At 43.2% G+C, this 18672-nt stretch overlaps 1 protein-coding gene across 1 annotated transcript in view; it reads right to left on the bottom strand.

The window, feature by feature from the left end:
* ARHGAP20 (Rho GTPase activating protein 20) overlaps positions 1–18459 on the bottom strand; it is an 80427-nt gene extending 61968 nt beyond the window's left edge. The window contains exon 1 of the mRNA XM_035116227.2: positions 18118–18459. Coding sequence (XP_034972118.2) covers positions 18118–18216 — 99 coding nt within the window. The 5' untranslated portion in view covers positions 18217–18459. The remainder of the gene's footprint in view (positions 1–18117) is intronic.
* Between the last annotated feature and the right edge of the window lie 213 nt (positions 18460–18672).

The raw sequence follows: 18672 nt of genomic DNA, 5'->3' as shown, positions 1-18672 counted from the left end.
CAGTTTGCACATACAGTGGTACCTCGGTTTATGAACACAATTGGTTCCGGAAGTCTGTTCATAAGCTGAAGCGTTCATAAACTGAAGCGAACTTTCCCATTGAAAGTAATGGAAAGTCGATTAATCCGTTCCAGACGGGTCCACGGAGTACTCAACCTGAAGCGTACTTAACCCGAAGCATGGGTGTAATTGGTTCCGGAAGTCTGTTCATAAACTGAAGCGTTCATAAACTGAAGCGAACTTTCCCATTGAAAGTAATGGAAAGTGAATTAATCCGTTCCAGATGGGTCTGCAGCGTTCGTAAACCGAAAATTCATAAACCGAGGTGTTCATAAACCGAGGTTCCACTGTACATTTATTGACTTGAGGGGTGGGAGAACCCAGATAATCCAACTAAATTTCCCCATTACTATACCTGAGCCTGGGTTGTGGCCCATTAGTTACTACTTGCATTTCAATCAATACACAAACGTTATCAGTTATATTGGGTGCCTTCAGACTGTCATTATTTCCAGGTAGAATTCTATCCCATCCCAACAAATTCAGGTTGCACACAAGCTGATTTGGAGCTCTTGTGAAAAATGCCTGATTTCCCAGAAGATCAGACTTTTTTATATATAGGGAAAGTCATAGGAAAATGCACTGGAAAGTGTGGGATAACACCACTTGCTTGGTTGACACAACATTGTCTAATCTCCCCCACAATCAAATCAGGATGAATAGCCAACAACATATAGATCTCTCCACAAACAGATGAGACTAAACACTCATTAAACTGGTCACCCAGAAGCAGCCATTGCCTCCATTGTTATTTCCTGAACTAAAGGAAAAACAGTAATTCATCGTGTCAGCCAGTGGCCACGGAAGCAGCACTTGATCCACTGAATAGACTTGGTTACCTGTGAACAGATCAAGATCACCTGCCCCTGTACAGACCTGTAAGACCACTTAAGAAATCTGGGGAAAATTTTACTCATGGCACCATATCATAAAAAATAGGTAGTGAAACAAAAAATGGGCCACTGCCCTGGACCCATAAGATTGGACCCTATCTTTACTGTGTTTCATCTGTTTTTATACTACTACTTTACTGATTTTTGTCTCTCTTTTTTATCATACTGTTTTGATTACATGTTGTACTTTTGTATTCTGATTAAGATTTTTAAACATTAAGCAATTTATAAATGCTTTATACAAAATATAATAATAATAATACTGTAATAATAATAAACAACTTTACTTCTTTATCCTGTTTCATAAATCGATCCTACCCCAACTGAAGATTTGCTTACAGGGTTTGAGGGCTTTCCGCTTTCCTATACACACACATTGTGACACAAGTACAAAAATAGAGGGGAGAAGGGTTAGAACTAATAAAGTAATGGGAGAAGAGCTGAGCTGGGGAAAGGATTGCAATCACAGCCTTAAGCACCTCAAGCCTGGCTGTCCTCCAGAAAGATGCTAACATTCTTCCATTTCTACTAGCTGATAGTGGAAAGATTAGCTGATAGTTAGTTTGATATAAATTTAGCAGGCACACTTTTACCTGCAGGCAGGCAGGCATCTCACAGGACAAACTGATGCAGGCAAAACACAGACACACCCATGAAGCGGAGTTTGGACTATGGGTTATCACTTTCTTCCTGGCTCCCATCGTCTTTGGATTAAAAACTGGGGTACCAGCAAATTAAAGACTTTAGAAACAGATAACCAATTCAAAGCTAATATTAGCATACCGTAACTGGTTTGATAGGGACTGTCAACACAAACTATTTGGTGTTTGGAAAAGCATATTTCTTAACACGTAATTCTGTCTGGTACAAAGCTCCATGGGCTCTAGCCTCTAGTCTTTTCACTGTCAAGGGAACAGCTTCACGAAGCACAGTTGCAATGCTGTGTGACGCAATCTTACACAGATGCTGTGCCATGCAAGGGTCTGTGATATCGGAGTAAGGCTTTGAATCAAGTTGTTCAACACCTTTACTAAGGCCCTGAACTATAGAACTGAGTTCAAAGCCTGTTGGTGTAACTGAGCTGGATCCCAATTAACTTTATTCTGTAAGCTCCCCTGAGTAAAAAGCTTTTCTTTTCTTTTCTTTTTTTGCTCAAAAATTTCTAGAAAACAGTAATAATGAAAAGGAAAGGCTTCCTCCCAAGTCAAACACTGCAAACTGAAAGAAAGAAATCTAATGAAGAACAGCTGTGGAATAAAGTTGTATCTTGTTTTTTGTCCAAAAGCTAGATTATTCATTTATTTTATTACAATAGTGTACCACCTTTCATTCAAAGATCACAGGGTGGTTCTCAACATAAAAAGACAAAATGAAAATGCAAAATACATACCAATAAAGCAAACGCAAAACCAGTAACTCCCCCCCACTGAAGAATAGGTGAAAAGTTAAAATTTAAGAGAGAGGGTGGTTAGTGGTCACACATATGTTTTTGCATACAGTACTGTATATTAGAAGGCATCTAGAGGACAATTGCCAATCAGAGGAGACAGTACTGGGATAGAAGTCCTTTAGTCAAAGTATGAAACTGCTCCTTCTGTCCTAAGAAACTAAGTACAGCCCAGCAAACAGAGTCCATAGTGTGGGCCCTAGAAAATAGGGTTCAAGCCCAAGTCTAGCACCTTGGTCAGAAGAACAGCTGTCAGCCTCATTCAACCTGCAAAAAGGGGTTTTGGAGAATTCTGGAGGAAATTGAAGCACAAATTGCCAATATTCACATATTCATTCCCATGCCCGGAGTGCAAATCAATCTAGCGAATACAATTGGTAATCACTGTTACTGTTGCCTTCTGTCCACAAACAGGATGAAATTGATCACTTCTCCACCACCACCACCACATTTGCAGTTTCCTTTGCAATAAAATGAATGGGATGGAATAACATAATGACAATGTCATTTACGTAATTTCAGTGCTACAAACAGCAAGATGAATAGTATCGTTTTTACTGAAAGATGAACTGCAGTGGAAGAAAAACAGAGCTGCTTCTTACATCCCAAGTCAGCTCCCAGGGTTGTTGCAAGGTTGAGAAAAGAAAAGCCTGTACACTATATATCATCAATAGTGGAAAGGTGAAAAGATTACACAAGACTATGACTATAATTTACATTTGGCAGCAGGAGATCACTTGCCATTTAATCAAACTTGGGTGGAAAGAACCATTTGCTTAAAAAACTCAGATGTTTTAAACAAGACACTTTGCCAATAGGCTTTCAGCCCAGGACTATGACGTTATAGTGTTGCAGCACAACTGTGACATGCTTCTTTATTCCAGCTTCTGTTTAACCAGAAGAGTGTGCATGCACACACACACACACACACACACAAACACACACACACACACAGACAGAAATGCACACAAACAAAGCAAGTACATTAACACTTGGCAGAGTGTGCCCATCCTCCTAGACTTCAGGGCTTCCCCAGCAGGATTTTTTTAAATGACATGGCTCAGACAGTCCTAAACTTGTTCCAAACTGCTACCAGGGATACGTCTTTTTGCAAGTGAGCCAGCACAAAATGTGCCAAGTTCCAGTGCTGAAGAAACCCCACTCAGAGACCTCAAAACATGTAGGAAAGTTTGGAGCAAGTTACTGGCTCTCAGATACTGTTTCTCAGCGTGAACTCCCTCTCAAGGGCATCAACAAAGGTGAATTTAAAAGTTCACCCAGAGTGAAACTCATTCAAAGTATGAATAAATACCAAAACATATAAATACAGCCAAGGAGAAACATCTTTACCCTACAGCAGGCTACACTAGTATCTATTCACATCACATACCCACAGTGTTCAATCTGCATTACCCAGATAAGAGATGACCCAGATAAGAGATGTTATTCCAGCTGCTGGATTCTCCAGGAACCAGGAATTTATTTTTCTGCACAACTTGACTCAATCACTGGTAGTTGGGTTTATTATGAATAAAACCAAGAGGAAGCTATACCATTAAACACAGGCTCTCAGTGATTCACAGCCACATACATACCAGACATACAGAGAGGAGGATTGATGCTTGTCAATCAATCAGAAACAGCAGTGGAAGTGGAATCATTGAGTAAGAAAAGATCACTCTTCAGAGACTGGTTTCTGAAGAGGAGAACCAATTATTTTCCCTCACGATTGCAGCTGGGCTTCTCCCAGCCCAGCACTGCACAATTCAAAGTGTTGGTGTTGGTGCTTACCTTTAAAGCCCTAAATGGCCTCGGTCCAGTATACCTGAAGGAGCGTCTCCACCTCCATCATTCTGCCCGGACACTGAGGTCCAGCACCGAGGGCCTTCTGGTGGTTCCCTCGTTGCGAGAAGCCAAGTTGCAGGGAACTAGGCAGAGGGCCTTCTCGGTGGTGGCGCCTGCCCTGTGGAACGCCCTCCCAACAGATGTCAAAGAGGAAAACAACTACCAGACTTTTAGAAGACATCTGAAGGCAGCCCTGTTCAGGGAGGCTTTTTAATGTTGAATAGATTATTGTGTTTTATTTTTCTGTTGGAAGCCGCCCAGAGTGGCTGGGGAAACTCAGCCAGATGGGCGGGGTATAAATAATAATAAATAATTATTATTTATTATTATTTATTATTATTTATTATTGTTATTAATTATTATTATTATTATTATTCTATAAGTAGGAAAGCCTTCCACTTAGCTTGCAAAAGAACATGTTCTCTCTCTGGCATGGCACCACTGCTAATATGACTTAGTGCTAAGGAAACAGGAATAGAAGAGACATCCAAGTTTGACAGAGGACTGGCAGGCCTCCAAAGACAAATTTACTGGCTGAATGTAGCCCATGAGCCATATATTTACCATTCCTGTCCAATATGAGACAATAATAATAATAATAATAATAATAATAATAATAATAATAGAGACCAGAATAGCTGAAGAATGGTCTTCTCAATATGAGCCTGCCCTTCATCATGACTTTCAGAGGTTATTATTTGTTCTATTTATATCCCACTCTTCCTCCTGAAAGAGCCTGTCAGGTTCCACAGGTTCCACTAACATATGAGGATGTTTGGCATGGACTAGGCAGAGACCTCTCTGTGGCTGAACTTTGGAAATCCCAGGGAAGCCTTGTCTCAGTGGTCTTTTGAGCAGTGTAAAGACCATCTGTTTGCTTGTTTTAAAGCAATTCACATAGAAAGGGTAGCAAAAGTGATGCTCTTGTGATGTTGTTGAGAGCCCAACTCCCATAAACCCCAACCAGCAGGACCTACATGAGTTGTAATCAATCAACATCTGAAGAGCCACAGCTTCCCCATCCCCTATTTTGATTCTTCCTTGATAAATTTGTGACTGAAACTGCTGGGCCTGTTCATTCTTTTACCTGCTGGTTGCCTGCACTTTTACTTATTTTATTTTATTATTTATTAAAATTACATACAGTCCTATTAGACCTGTTGATCTCAGAGCGGTTAACAATATTAAATTATAATATATAAAAAACAAACCAAAAATAAGAACAAAAGCAAACCAATAATCCCCTCTCCTGCAAATTATTTAAAAGGATGTCAATCAGCCAAATGCTTGGAAGAAGAGGAAAGTTTTTGTCTAGCACCTAAAGGTGTATAATGAAGGCGCCAGCCAAATTTCCCTGGGGAGAGCATTTCAGGAATGGGGAGCCAATGAAGAAAAGGAATGTTCTTGTGTTGCCACCCTCAGGTCATCTCGTGGAGGAGGCACACAAAGGAGGGTCTTGGCAGATGACCTCAAAGTCTAGGTAGCTGCATTTGGAGAGGGGTGGTCCTAAGCCATTTCCCACTCTGCAGTGATTGTTCTCCATGTCTGATATTTTTATGTGTTTTATTACTCTTCTATGCTGAAGTTGTATCTTAATAGAAAAATGGTATATAAATATTTTAAAGAAAGAGGAAAAACAAACTTTGGTCTTTACTAGAATGTTCCTTATTCAGGCCACTCCTAAAAAAAATATCATTGCTGGACACAGAGAATAAAATATGCACACAGAAATGGGTTTGTGACCAGGGGAGAAGCATCTTTTGCAATAGCTAAACAGAGGTTAAGGTCCAATTGGGTTGTTTCTAATGTAATCAGCTATCCTGGGCAATTTGAGAATGTATTCTCTGCTTTTGATACTGCAGTTTTTATTGGCAGATTGGTGTTGATTTAAACATGGTATGTTGTGCTAACCGGCACATAGCTGCTGTTGGATGAACTTACATTGGCCTATGGCTGGGATAATAAAATTGCCCAAGATATCAATGCAGCTTCCAAATAATTTGTGTTTAGTGTTGCAGCCTAAGACTACTCAAATTTTCACCTAGGTAATCATGAAAGTTATGTTTGTAGTATGGAAGTACAATGGCACACTTTTAATTTTTAGATAAGTATCCTATAATTACATGTACAATCCTACACATAGCTACACTGAAGTGCAGGACCACGCCTAAAACAGAATAAATTAAGTTATCACCCAAGTATAGCCCACCCTAGTAATCAGTATAATAATAAAAATCTTCACTAAGTGTGCTTCAAAACAAAGCAGGGATGTTTTCAATTTTTAAGAGTCCTGTATAGAGTTTATGTAAGAATTCATTGCCATAAGCAAAATTTAGATTTTTTTTCTAGCTCTATTTAGAAATACCACACGAAGGTGCTCATTGGGGGAAATGTGGATGTGAAAAAAGTTCTCAGACACAGTCAACACTGTTTTAAATAAAATTCACTTTTTCTCCTGTTCATTTGTCAACATTCTTTTCATTTCGTTCTTATCTTTCCATATTTGGGAAACAACGAAATTGGAACACCAAAAATCAAATTTGGACATCTCAGTTCAGGCAAATGTAAAGCCAGTCACACCGATACACGTCTTATGCGAGATAGGAGACAAATAAATCTGCCACAATACGTACACAATTCCAGAAAACAAACATCAATACCTCTTGCACTAGCTCCAATTCTTAATATTTTGGCCTTGCTGTCTCGAGAAATTCCTGAGCTGCAAACCAAAAGACAAATTAACACCGACTGTCCCGTTCGAAGGGACTCAGGTCTTGTGGTTAATTCTGCAAAGGCAGAACCGGCCTTTTAATTTTCCAGGGTTCTGTGTGGAAACTTTGGCACTGATGTACAACCAATGTTAAATTTGTACATGCAGCCTTTGCCCGTGCGTTTATGAGATATAACAAAGCACATTCCCTAAATTATGAACTTAGCTCACTTTACATGGTTCCTGTCGCGAAATGCTAATTTCGTTTGAATATGACCATATTTAAACAGGGTTTCAATATATGTTGTTCCTGTCTTGACATTTTGTCAAGAAAGCGTCAGTTCCACTGAACCGGGTTCCCACAGCGAGTGACTTTGTTTGGCTGCCATTTCCTTCTTCAAAATGGCCCCCAGGAAGAGAACAGGCCCCCAAATGGGGAGGCCCAAAACAAAGGAAGGACCACAGAAACAGATACAGTCCAACATCCCTGTGACTTCGGCACTTCGGTCTAAAAACTGAACTGGTTTTCTACTCCAGTTTCCATCACAGAGATGTCAAAGGCTAGAGCAACCCTCCTCCAAGGCCAAAAAGTGAACCCTGGCCGCTCTCAACTTTCCCATTTTAACTGTGTGCCGGAATTCCATTGTCATCTCAGCAATAATTACCACATGAACACTTTTTGATAGACGCAGTCTGAAAGCGTAAGGGAAGGGTGACAAGGGTGTCGATATAAAATCATGCAGAATGAGACAAGCTAACCCAGTATCTGAAGTGAAGCAAATCATACCCTGCTGACCCTTACAAACTTTTTTTTTAGTTTCGGGAAGCATTTCCAGATCCCTGCAACTCTGTTTGAAGCATGTTTGAAGCAATGGATTCAAACTACAAGAAAGAATATTCCACCTAAACATTAGGAAGAACTTCCTGACAGTAAGAGCTGTTCGACAGTGGAATTTGCTGCCAAGGAGTGTGGTGGAGTCTCCTTCTTTGGAGGTCTTTAAGCAGAGGCTTGACAGCCATATGTCAAGAATGCTTTGATGGTGTTTCCTGTGTGGCAGGGGGTTGGACTGGATGGCCCTTGTGGTCTCTTCCAACTCTATGATTCTATGATTCTATGTGTACATGGACGTTCAATGTTTCAGTGTTCAATGTGATGAGCTCCAAAATGTGCAGCCTTAAAGAAATCCTGTATTTTTATTTATTTAAAAGCACCTATGAATAGCTTAAAGTTTCAAAAAATGGTACAGTCATATATAACACAAAAACACAGCTAAAAACCAGTAAGAATAAAAGAATAAGAATAAAAACATAGTTCTGTCAACGGAGCATGAAGCTCTTAATCTTAACCTCAGGGTTGTGGATTCAAGACCCAAGCTGGGCAAAAGATTCCTGCATCGCACAGGGTTGGACTAGATGACCCTTGTGGTCCCTTCCAATTCTATGATTCTATAAAAAGCATAGGAAAGCAAATAAAACAGAAATGCAGAGGACTCAAACACACAAAACAGGATCCAATCTTATTTTCCAGAAGAAGTCAGGGCAGAAAGAGATAAGCCATCTGAAGCAATACTATTTCAAAAAGCATCCTAACCTCCCCCCGACTCACATACACACGGTTACAGAGGAAGCAGGGCGGAATCCCCTGGCCTTTGCCAACCTGGTGCCCTCCAACTATTTTGAACTACAATTCCCATCAGTCCCAGCCAGCCAGCCACACGTCACCCTGAGCTAAGCTCCAGCAGAAAGCAAATGTGAGATACGGAGAAACACAACTACAGTACAGTATTTTGAACACCTCTGATAACAAACAATGGAGAATACAAAGGACCGACACATGGCTGTCACAGTATGTAATGTACTCACTTGATTACAATGCCTGAGCTGTCCTGGCAGCAACCAGCTTTTATAACAAACTGTCCTTAGGTTCTTGAATGAATTCACATAGAAAAATGATCTATGAACAAGAACAGCTTGTCACATGGGGAGCAGCAGTCACCAACAGGTTCCTGCGTCATTAACAGATACAAGGAAGGATTTTGAAATATGCGACTTTTCTTGAGATTACGCTTTAGAAAGCTTCCTCTGTTGAATCTCTGCCTGCCATGCTGCTACTAAATATGTATAAACACTTTTAGAATGCTGAAAAGCCTACACTTGTGATAATTCTGACTTGCATTACTGTTATACAAGTTACCTTTTAGGAAAGTTGTTATCCTAAAATAAAATGTGTATAATAGTTCTCAAAAATGTGCCTATTACATACTACAGAGGCCTTAAGCCACTGCAAATTTCTAACTCCTGCTAGTCAATATGTTGTGCATCTGTTTGAAGTGCTCGAGTCTTACTCTCAAAGCATTTGCTTCCCTAAACCAATTTAAATTATTTGTATTAAATAACCAACCTTAAACCCTCTCTCTCATGCACGAGACATGATGCGATAATTAATATAAATATCTTCCTCTCTATTCAGCTTGATGACTCACAAGTTCCTTTCCAGATCATAGAATTTCTCTTTTAAATTCTCTGAGGCAAGCCTCAACTACCCAAGTCCCAGCGCTGAGGGAAAATGTTGGCTGCCTTAAAAGTTCACATTTCTACCATTGGCATCAAATACCTGTGAAGTACCTGTATTTTTTCAGCACTGTTTATACCAAGGGAAGCTAGCCCACTTGGGGGAAGACACAGATCTTCCAGCATACAATGTCATTTGTCTCTTGGTTTCAGAAGATGTGATTAGAAAAGACCTGTAGCAGACGTCACAATGATAATTCTTAATAGGCCAAATTTTGATAGAAGCTTGACACAAACCATAGTTTCTCAGCCCATTCCTGCAAAATCTACCCCACCCACTTTATCTTTGTCTATTCCAATTAAGGGATAACCTATTAAACATTGATGCATTTCACTGCATATTTCTACCCAAGATCTGTATGCATTCTGCATTTATTTTGCGAGAGACAGAATACACCCAGGAGGTTGGCTAGTTAGATACAGTCATACCTCGGTTTAAGTTCGCCTTGGTTTGAGTACTTTCAGTTTAAATACTCCGCGGACCCGTCTGGAACGGATTAATCCACTTCCCATTACTTTCAATGGGAAAGTTCGCTTCAGGTTAAGTACGCTTCAGGTTAAGTACAGTCTTCCAGAACCAATTACACTCATACTTTGGGTTAAGTACGCTTCAGGTTGAGTACTTCGCGGACCCGTCTGAAATGGATTAATCCACTTTCCATTACTTTCAATGGGAAAGCTCGCTTCAGGTTAAGTACGCTTTGTTACATATCTTTAGGCGCTAGGCAAAATAATAATAATAATAATAATAATAATAATAATAATAATAATAATAATAATTTATTATTTATACCCCGCCCATCTGGCTGGGTTTCCCCAGCTACTCTGGGCGGCTTCCAACAGAAAAATATAACACAGTAATCTATTAAACATTAAAAGCCTCCCTGAACAGGGCTGCCTTCAGATGTCTTCTAAAAGTCTGGTAGTTGTTTTCCTCTTTGACATCTGTTGGGAAGGCGTTCCACAGGGCAGGCGCCACCACCGAGAAGGCCCTCTGCCTAGTTCCCTGCAACTTGGCTTCTCGCAACATGGGAACCGCCAGAAGGCCCTCGGTGCTGGACCTCAGTGTCCGGGCAGAATGATGGAGGTGGAGACGCTCCTTCAGGTATACTGGACCCAGGCAATTTAGGGCTTTAAAGGTCAGCACCAACACTTTGAATTGTGCTCGGAAACGTTCTGGGAGCCAATGTAGATCTTTCAAGACCGGTGTTATGTGGTCTCGGCGGCTGCTCCCAGTCACCAGTCTAGCTGCCGCATTCTGGATTAGTTGTAGTTTTTTTAGAGCGCATTGCAGTAGTCCAAGCGGGAGATAACTAGAGCATGCACCACTCTGGTGAGACAGTCTGCAGGCAGGTAGGGTCTCAGCCTGCGTACCAGATGGAGCTGATAGACAGCTGCCCTGGACACAGAATTGACCTGCGCCTCCATGGACAGCTGTGAGTCCAAAATTGGTTATACTTACTACCCACAGAGGGAAATGAGTTCATTGTGTGGACAATCACTTCACATTATCTATGTGGTGCGTTTGTAAGTAGCTATCAAAATTCAGCTCTACCTTACATGAAATTACGCAATATAATGTTTGCAAGCTGATATTTACACTGATTCACCTGCCACCATTTTCTAAAAACCAGCAACTCCTTAGAGTCATTACAAAACATGACAGTGTGCTCAATCCTGTTCATACGGGGTTGAGGCTTCCCACTTACACATTTGTTAATCGTGGGTTGGATCTAAATACGTTCTACTCAGGAGCAGACCTGCTAAAATTAAGTCAGTCCTTTTCATTGGGTCTGCCCTGAGAAGGGCGAACATTGGATACAACCCCAAGGTCGGAAGATTTCATTCCCACAAGTATCCCATTTGTCTCAAAGATGTGGCAAGAAGAATGCATGCCAATGTTGAACTGAAACTTTTTACAGGAGGATGAGATCAAAGAAGGAAACTTAAATGTTTGTGGCACATCAGATGCATGAAAATAAGAACCCACTCCTTCCCTGTATAAAGAGCTTCCCAACTGGATGTCTACAGGCAACCATGCGTATAGTGAGAATACATACCTGAGCAAATATTTCCTTGCTGCAGTATTTTGATACTGCAAAATAGTGCGGTCTCATTTTATAGTTACTTGTATTCATATACTTATGCTCTCACTAATAGTCTGAAGAGGATAATTCAAATACTCACTGGAATCTAGCCTGGTCCCACACAGAAATAAACATCTATATAGGAGGCATTGGCAGTACTACAATAAAACATTTTCAGCTATTCTCCATACAGTATCGACTGATGTTAACAAATAATATTGTGGCACCTTAAAACTAGTAAATATATTACTGTATGAGCTTTTGTGGCTTACGGTTCACTTTATCAAATGCACTGGATTAACTGGACTCCAGTCTACAAAAACGTATGCCAGAATAAATTCGATAGTCACTAAGGTGCCTCAAGAATGTGTGTTGCTTTTACTTTGCCAAAACTTTATTAGGCATTATAAGTACAGGCCATCATAAAACATAATAAAACATCCATATATAAAAATTTAAAATATATGCAAATAAACAGCCATGTAAAATATAAAAAGATGAGGATTTTCATTGGAATTTCTGTGTTGCTTTACTAAGAAAGGACTAACACAGTTACCCCTGTGATCTTAAGCCAAGGCATGATTTCTTATTGCCACCAGAACTACGGTCGAACAGGATTTCAGATGCTCAAAGGCCCTTGACTTTGAAGGGCCAATGCACTGGCAAAAGCGAAATGTTTACCAGGACAGGAATCTCGCATTGTGCTTGAGGGCTGCGGTCCAAGAGAAAACTACATATACGGAGTCCCCATCTCTCTCCCTCTCTGCCCAACATGATCAGGACGGGAAATATTTATGAAGTGTACTGTAATAACCCAGGCAGGCATTAAAATCCCAATAAACAATCTGGCAGCCTGCTGCAGCAATTCTCCAAGGAGAATGCGCTTGCGGGGATTTAATGACATTTTAATGCAAACCCTGCAAATAGGAGATTTCCTTCCCAGCTTGGTTCCTTTTAGTCTTCGCACTATTTATTCTGGAATAGTATCTGGCAGGGCCAGTTTTTTAAGAAACAAAAATGGGGGTAGGGAGAGAGAGAATGTATGCTGAAACATATTCTGAGCCCCCAACATACAGTATCTGACTCATAATTCACACTCTTTCTTCTGCCAAGTTTCACACACAAAGGCAAGCCCACACACCAAAGCATGTTCTGAAGTGCAGGAAAATTTTGTAGCATGGTGGCAGTTTCTACACTGGAATTCTCCTAGGTGTTTACAAGCACAACAGATGATCCAAATGAATTAAGAGTGGTGCATTTGGTTGATAACACTCTGCTTATTCTAATTTACCTGTATTTCATTGAACATACCCAAACAATATACCTAACCTCTTAAAAATATTGCTACTCCATTAACAAAATAGGATGCTGCCTTACACTCAAACGGTCTGTGAGCACCTAGAAAGAAACGCTGTGATCACTAAAAGTCAGCATGGGTTTCTGAAAAATAAGTCATGTCAGACTAATCTGATCTCATTTTTTGACAGAATTACAAGCCTGATAGATGAAGGGAATGCTGTGGATATAGCCTATCTTGATTTCAGCAAGGCCTTTGACAAGGTGCCCCATGATATTCTTGTAAAGAAGCTGGTAAAATGCGGGCTAGACAACGCTACCTTTCAGTGGATTTGTAACTGGCTGACTGACCGAACCCAAAGGCTCCTCTTCATCCTGGAGAGTAGTGGCTAGTGGGGTGCCACAGGGTTCTGTCTTGGGCCCAGTCTTATTCAACATCTTTATCACTGACTTGGATGGTGGGCTTGAGGGCATCCTGAGCAAGTTTGCAGATGACACCAAATTAGGAGGGGCGGCTAATACCCCAGAGGACAGACATTTCAAAATGACCTTAATAGATTAGGCAACTGGACCAAAGCAAACAATATGAATTTTAACAAGAAGAAATGTAAAGTACTACACTTGGGCAAAAAAATTTGAAAGGCACAAATACAGGATGGGAGACACCTGGCTTGAGAGCAGTACATGTGAAAAGGATCTAGGAGTCCTGGTAGACCACAAATTTGACATGAGTCAACAGTGTGATGCAGCAGCTAAAAAAGCCAATGCAATTCTGGGCTGCATCAATAGGAGTATAGCGTCTAGATCAAGGGAAGTAATAGTACCACTGTATTCTGCTCTGGTCAGACCTCACCTGGAGTACTGTGTCCAGTTCTGGGCACCACAGTTCAAGAAGGATACTGACAAGCTGGAACGTGTCCAGAGGAGGGCAACCAAAATGGTCAAAGGCCTGGAAACAATGCCTTATGAGGAACGGCTTAGGGAGCTGGGTATGTTTAGCCTAGAGAAGAGAAGGTTAAGGGGTGATATGATAGCCATGTTCAAATATATTAAAGGATGTCATATAGAAGAGGGTGAAAGGTTGTTTTCTGCTGCTCCAGAGAAGCGGACACGGAGCAATGGATTCAAACTACAAGAAAGAAGATTCCACCTAAACATTAGGAAGAACTTCCTGACAGGGGGTTGGACTGGATGGCCCTTGTGGTCTCTTCCAACTCTATGATTCTATGATTCTATGAAACCATTGGTTGATCTCACTCACAGTGATTGGCAGCAGCTTCCCAGGGTATCAGACATGCACCTTCCCCCAGCCATACCTGGAGATACTAGGGATTGAAGCTAAGATACTCTGCTGGCAAAGCTGATGCTATGGCACCGATTCCTGTCTTCATCTACTGTATTCTGTTTATTTCATGCTGCTGCCCAAACCTGGTCACTTCACCTTACTGTATGGCTGGGCCAGAGCTAAGTGATCCCTCCAAAAAGGTGATACTTGCTGGTCCTTATGGTGGAACACATAATTGAACCTGGGTCTCTCACGCCCAGTCCTGAAATGCTATCTGCTACACCACACTGATAACCCAATGCTAACCTACAGGAGCTCAGCTTAAATTCTGGAGGATGAGCAGTTGAAGATCACAGATCCTGTGATCCGAAACAATAAAAAGGGAGCGAATTCCTAAACGTTGTTAAAAGTTACCTGAATCATGATCAGGATTCCACTGAAAGACCAGTAGGCTATGCAATAAAGGAAATGCTTACCACCATCTGCCATAAACATATATCCAAAAGTATTTCAGGACACAATACAGATTTTACAAATGGTCTTTTAAAGCCATCAATTCAATTTATGTACGAGTTCTCTAGAAATACTGTAACTAGCTGTAGTATTGAGCGGAGTCAACACAGCAAGAGTAGCATTTACTTTCAACCAGGGCTCATCCCAAAACATGTTTTGAATGTTAGAGTTAGAACAGGTGGAAGAATATGAAAAAGCAATACTCCAACACAACCAGCTCCCAACACAGGTGTCTCTATTTGGTCAGGAGGTGTGATTTCTAAGAAGATTTCAGCCTTTTTTAAAATAAAACATATTACTAGTCAACCTACATACCAGACTTCACCCACATGCTCCCCTGCCACGGATCCCGTCAGCCTCAGGGCACCACATTGCACTATTTATACTCTTATCAGTACATTCGTTTGCTGCATGTGGATTCTGGCACTGCAAAAACAGTGCCACCTATGCACAAAAGCGAGGTAGCAGCAGGCTTTGGAGGAAACCCAAGATCTGCAGAAGAAAAAAAATATTTGGGGAGGGAGAAGAATCCAAAAAAGCCCAATGAGGACTGAGCATGCTCAGTGGTCAAGCTGCCGTGGAGGAGGGGCAGTGCACAGAAAACCAAGCGGGAGGGGTAATAGAAAAGAATATCCTTGAAGGTGACGGGGCGGGCTGGCCAGCACCCTGAAAAGCAGCACTTCACGCTGCAAAATTTTGTTGCAGCAGGTCCAGTTTGCAAAAGCTAAATGGAGCCTCTAAATTCAGGATGCCTCAGAATACCAGCTGCTGCTGGGGTGGGCAGGACATATATTGGAGAGGGTTGCTGCTTTCATGCCTGCTTGCAGACTTCCCAGAACAGGATACTGAACAAGATGCACCCTTGGTGCGATTCTTCTTAAGTTCTTAGGTTAGCAGAAGTTCATGTCCTTTATTACTACCCTAGGGCAGTTTTTAAGAGTTTGTTTAAGGAAAAACAAGCAGATATGGAATCTTATGCAGTATAACAAAAGCCAGGTATAAAAATCAAGTCATACGCCAATGTAAAACGTTGTACTATCCAAAGTCAATTCAGAAACAGCAGGGAATGTCTAAAACTCCCCTTTTTTGGTGATGGGAAGAGGAACTACCCAACTTTTCTCCTCTCCATCATCTGCTGGCCTTCTCCAGGAAATAACCTATGATTTCATGCAGAAAAAGGGGCCATTATTTGAAAGCCAATATTTCCTGTTCTACTGTCATTTCTGCAGAGAAAACTGTGTGACAGCTGCATGTACAGTTATAGTTGCATGCTTCTGTCTCACAGACATGCTGAGAAGCTGGAAGTGGCTGCAGGTACACAGAACACACATGTTAAAAAGATGCAGCCATCTATCGGCAGACTTGCTGCAGCGTATATTATAGATATTCCATATAAATCCCATCTTTCCTCCAATGAGTTCCAGGTGACATTCACGATTCCCTATTACCCTTCACAACAACCCTGTGAGGTTGTCTAAGCTGAGAAGAAACAGTGGGTGGCCCAAAGTCACTCAATGAGCTTCATAGCCCCATGGAGATTCGAACACTGGTCTCCAGGTCTTGATTCAAACAAAACACATTAACCACAACATCATGCAAAAAGCAAGAACAAGTGCACCTCCCGTTCACTTCTCCAAAAAGTTCAAAAATCTCACCAACCACAAAATGACATTAGGCCAGACACAATCTCTCAGCCTGAGTTCCACGCTCATACCTTGTTGCACAAATTATGAGAATGCATAATATTCTATGCTTATTTTTTCAATGGGGTTTATTTCCCCATACATCTCAGATAAGCTTGCACTGGGCAAGAGCACCACTCTATTTAAAATATGTAATTTTAGATAGAAATACAGCTGCAGGCGCAAGCAAAACCAGGAATGCCAACCCTCCTCCACTTTTGTCCCATTCTCATTTAGAGGCAACAGAGGTAGTCGGCACCACAAGGACAGGACTTTAGGCCACAATCCAGGTGCCCATTCAGCAAAATGAGTAGGTGGGCCCTCAATCACCCCACAATTTGAAGCAGGTGAATTAATACACATTACTGGTGGGAGAGAAGATAGACGACTAAGACCATTAAGTCCAGGATCCAAGACTACCTGGAACAATACATGCCAAGGGAGCCACCACAGATCTAGCCAGCATCTATGTAGAAAATGCCACCCCGACGAGATCGCCCGGCACGCCTGTCGCGACGATGCCACCTTCAAAGCAGACCGATCACGAAGTCCCCCGATCGCCGAGCCTCACGTCATGAGCAGCCGGCGCAGAAAGAAAGAGAAGCCCCTTCGCCGCTGCTCCTGCGGGGCTCCGAGAGCGCCTTGCAGCAGCGGCTACTCAAAAACAGAACCGCGTCCGTCCATCCATCAAGTGCAAAACACCTGGGGCAGGGAAGGTGAAGCACGCATGCGGCGCGGAGGGAGGGAGGGAGGGGAAAAGGACCGAGGCGGTCGCCCGCCTCCCGAGGGATTCCTGGTGGCGCTTTTAAGGAACGCGATGTGCCAAGAACAGCAGCTCGGTGGTTTCTCTCGATCACGACGAACTGCGTGGTGGTGCGCTCCGTTGGAGATCTTACCAAGGGCGAGGGAGGGAAAGATCGATCGATCCCCCGCGCCAGCTATGCGGCACATTTTCCGCGAGGCGTGCAGCCCCGTTCTCCCACCCCCCGAGCGCAAGCGACCTCCATCCACTGCGCTCTCCCAAAACGTGGCTTTGCGAGCGCAGGACCGTCTCTCTGCAGCATTTAAGGACCCGGAACCTTCGCAGGTTGCAGCGATTCTTTTTGCACCGCCGCCACCCTGACCTTCCCCGCCCACCAGCACGCTTCAGGACAAATGCACCCGCAAGGATAACCCACTGGAAATGGTGGAGAGGGGACATCGAAGGTGGGTGTACACCGCCCCCCATTATTTCCCGAAATTGATGGACAGGGAGAGAAAATGACATGGGCAAAGAGGCGGCGGGGGGGTTCATGCAATAAAAAAGTGAACGAGGGGCTTGCACAGACTCGAGCCCTCCCTACCAGTTAAGAGGCTGCAGTTGCCACTGAGGTCTTTTTTCTACTTGAGCTCTGCAGGACCTGCTTCCCCACGAGCGTGCTTTAAGTTGGGCACGCGGAGAGGCTGCAGCGCTAGCTCGGCTTCCTCGGGGAGCAAAGCTCCATTGGAAACCGATAGGGCTTGCTCCCCGAGTTGCGCGTAAAATGACCACCCTGCAAGTTTCAGGAAGGGGCAGGTTAAGCTATTATTATAAGCAACGGGGAGCCTTCGCTGCAAAACCCAAGGACGAAGGAGGCGACCGGTCCGTCTTCTTGTCTGCACAGGAGGAAGTGGTTTTCGGTCCCGTCCCGTCCCCGTCCCCCCCCGATCCAGGCAGGGTTGCAAAGAGGCGGCGGCGGGTTCACTCACCTTGGTGGCGTCGGAGGCTGCGGAGAGCCGGGACCCTCCGGTCAGGGAGGAAGAGCGCCCCTGCCCGATGTGATCCTGTTGGGGAGACATCGCTTTCATCAAGCTCCCCTTTCCCCGCCGCCGCCGTTCAAACAGCCCGAAATACGCCCGGAGTCATCACAGGCTGGTCGTGGGCAAGAGAAGGCGGCTGCGGCAGCCACGGCAACCCCTCCTGCGACCATGAATGAAGCAGCAGCAAAGAGCTTCCCAGCCAACGCTAACGCCGCCGCTACTGCAGCATCTCCACGAGCCCAGCAACAGCAGCAGCTTCGCAGGGACGAACAGCTCGCGCGCCAATGCATAGAGGCAACCCGAGTGCGCCAGGCAACGGCGCAGCTGGCCACGCCCCCCCAGGGCGAAGCGCAGGGAAGCTCCGTCGCGAGGCTCCGCCCCGCAGCAACGTTAGCCACGCCCTCGAGGTAGCCTTTCGAACGCCGCCTGCAATTACAAGCCCCGCCCCATGGCACGCACGCCCACCCACACACCGCGTGGTTGGGTCTGCGGTGGAAGTAAAGC

The sequence above is a fragment of the Zootoca vivipara genome, chromosome 4, assembly GCF_963506605.1.
Source record: "Zootoca vivipara chromosome 4, rZooViv1.1, whole genome shotgun sequence".
Classification (NCBI taxonomy): domain Eukaryota; kingdom Metazoa; phylum Chordata; class Lepidosauria; order Squamata; family Lacertidae; genus Zootoca; species Zootoca vivipara.
This window is presented reverse-complemented; position numbering and strand designations above follow the sequence as displayed.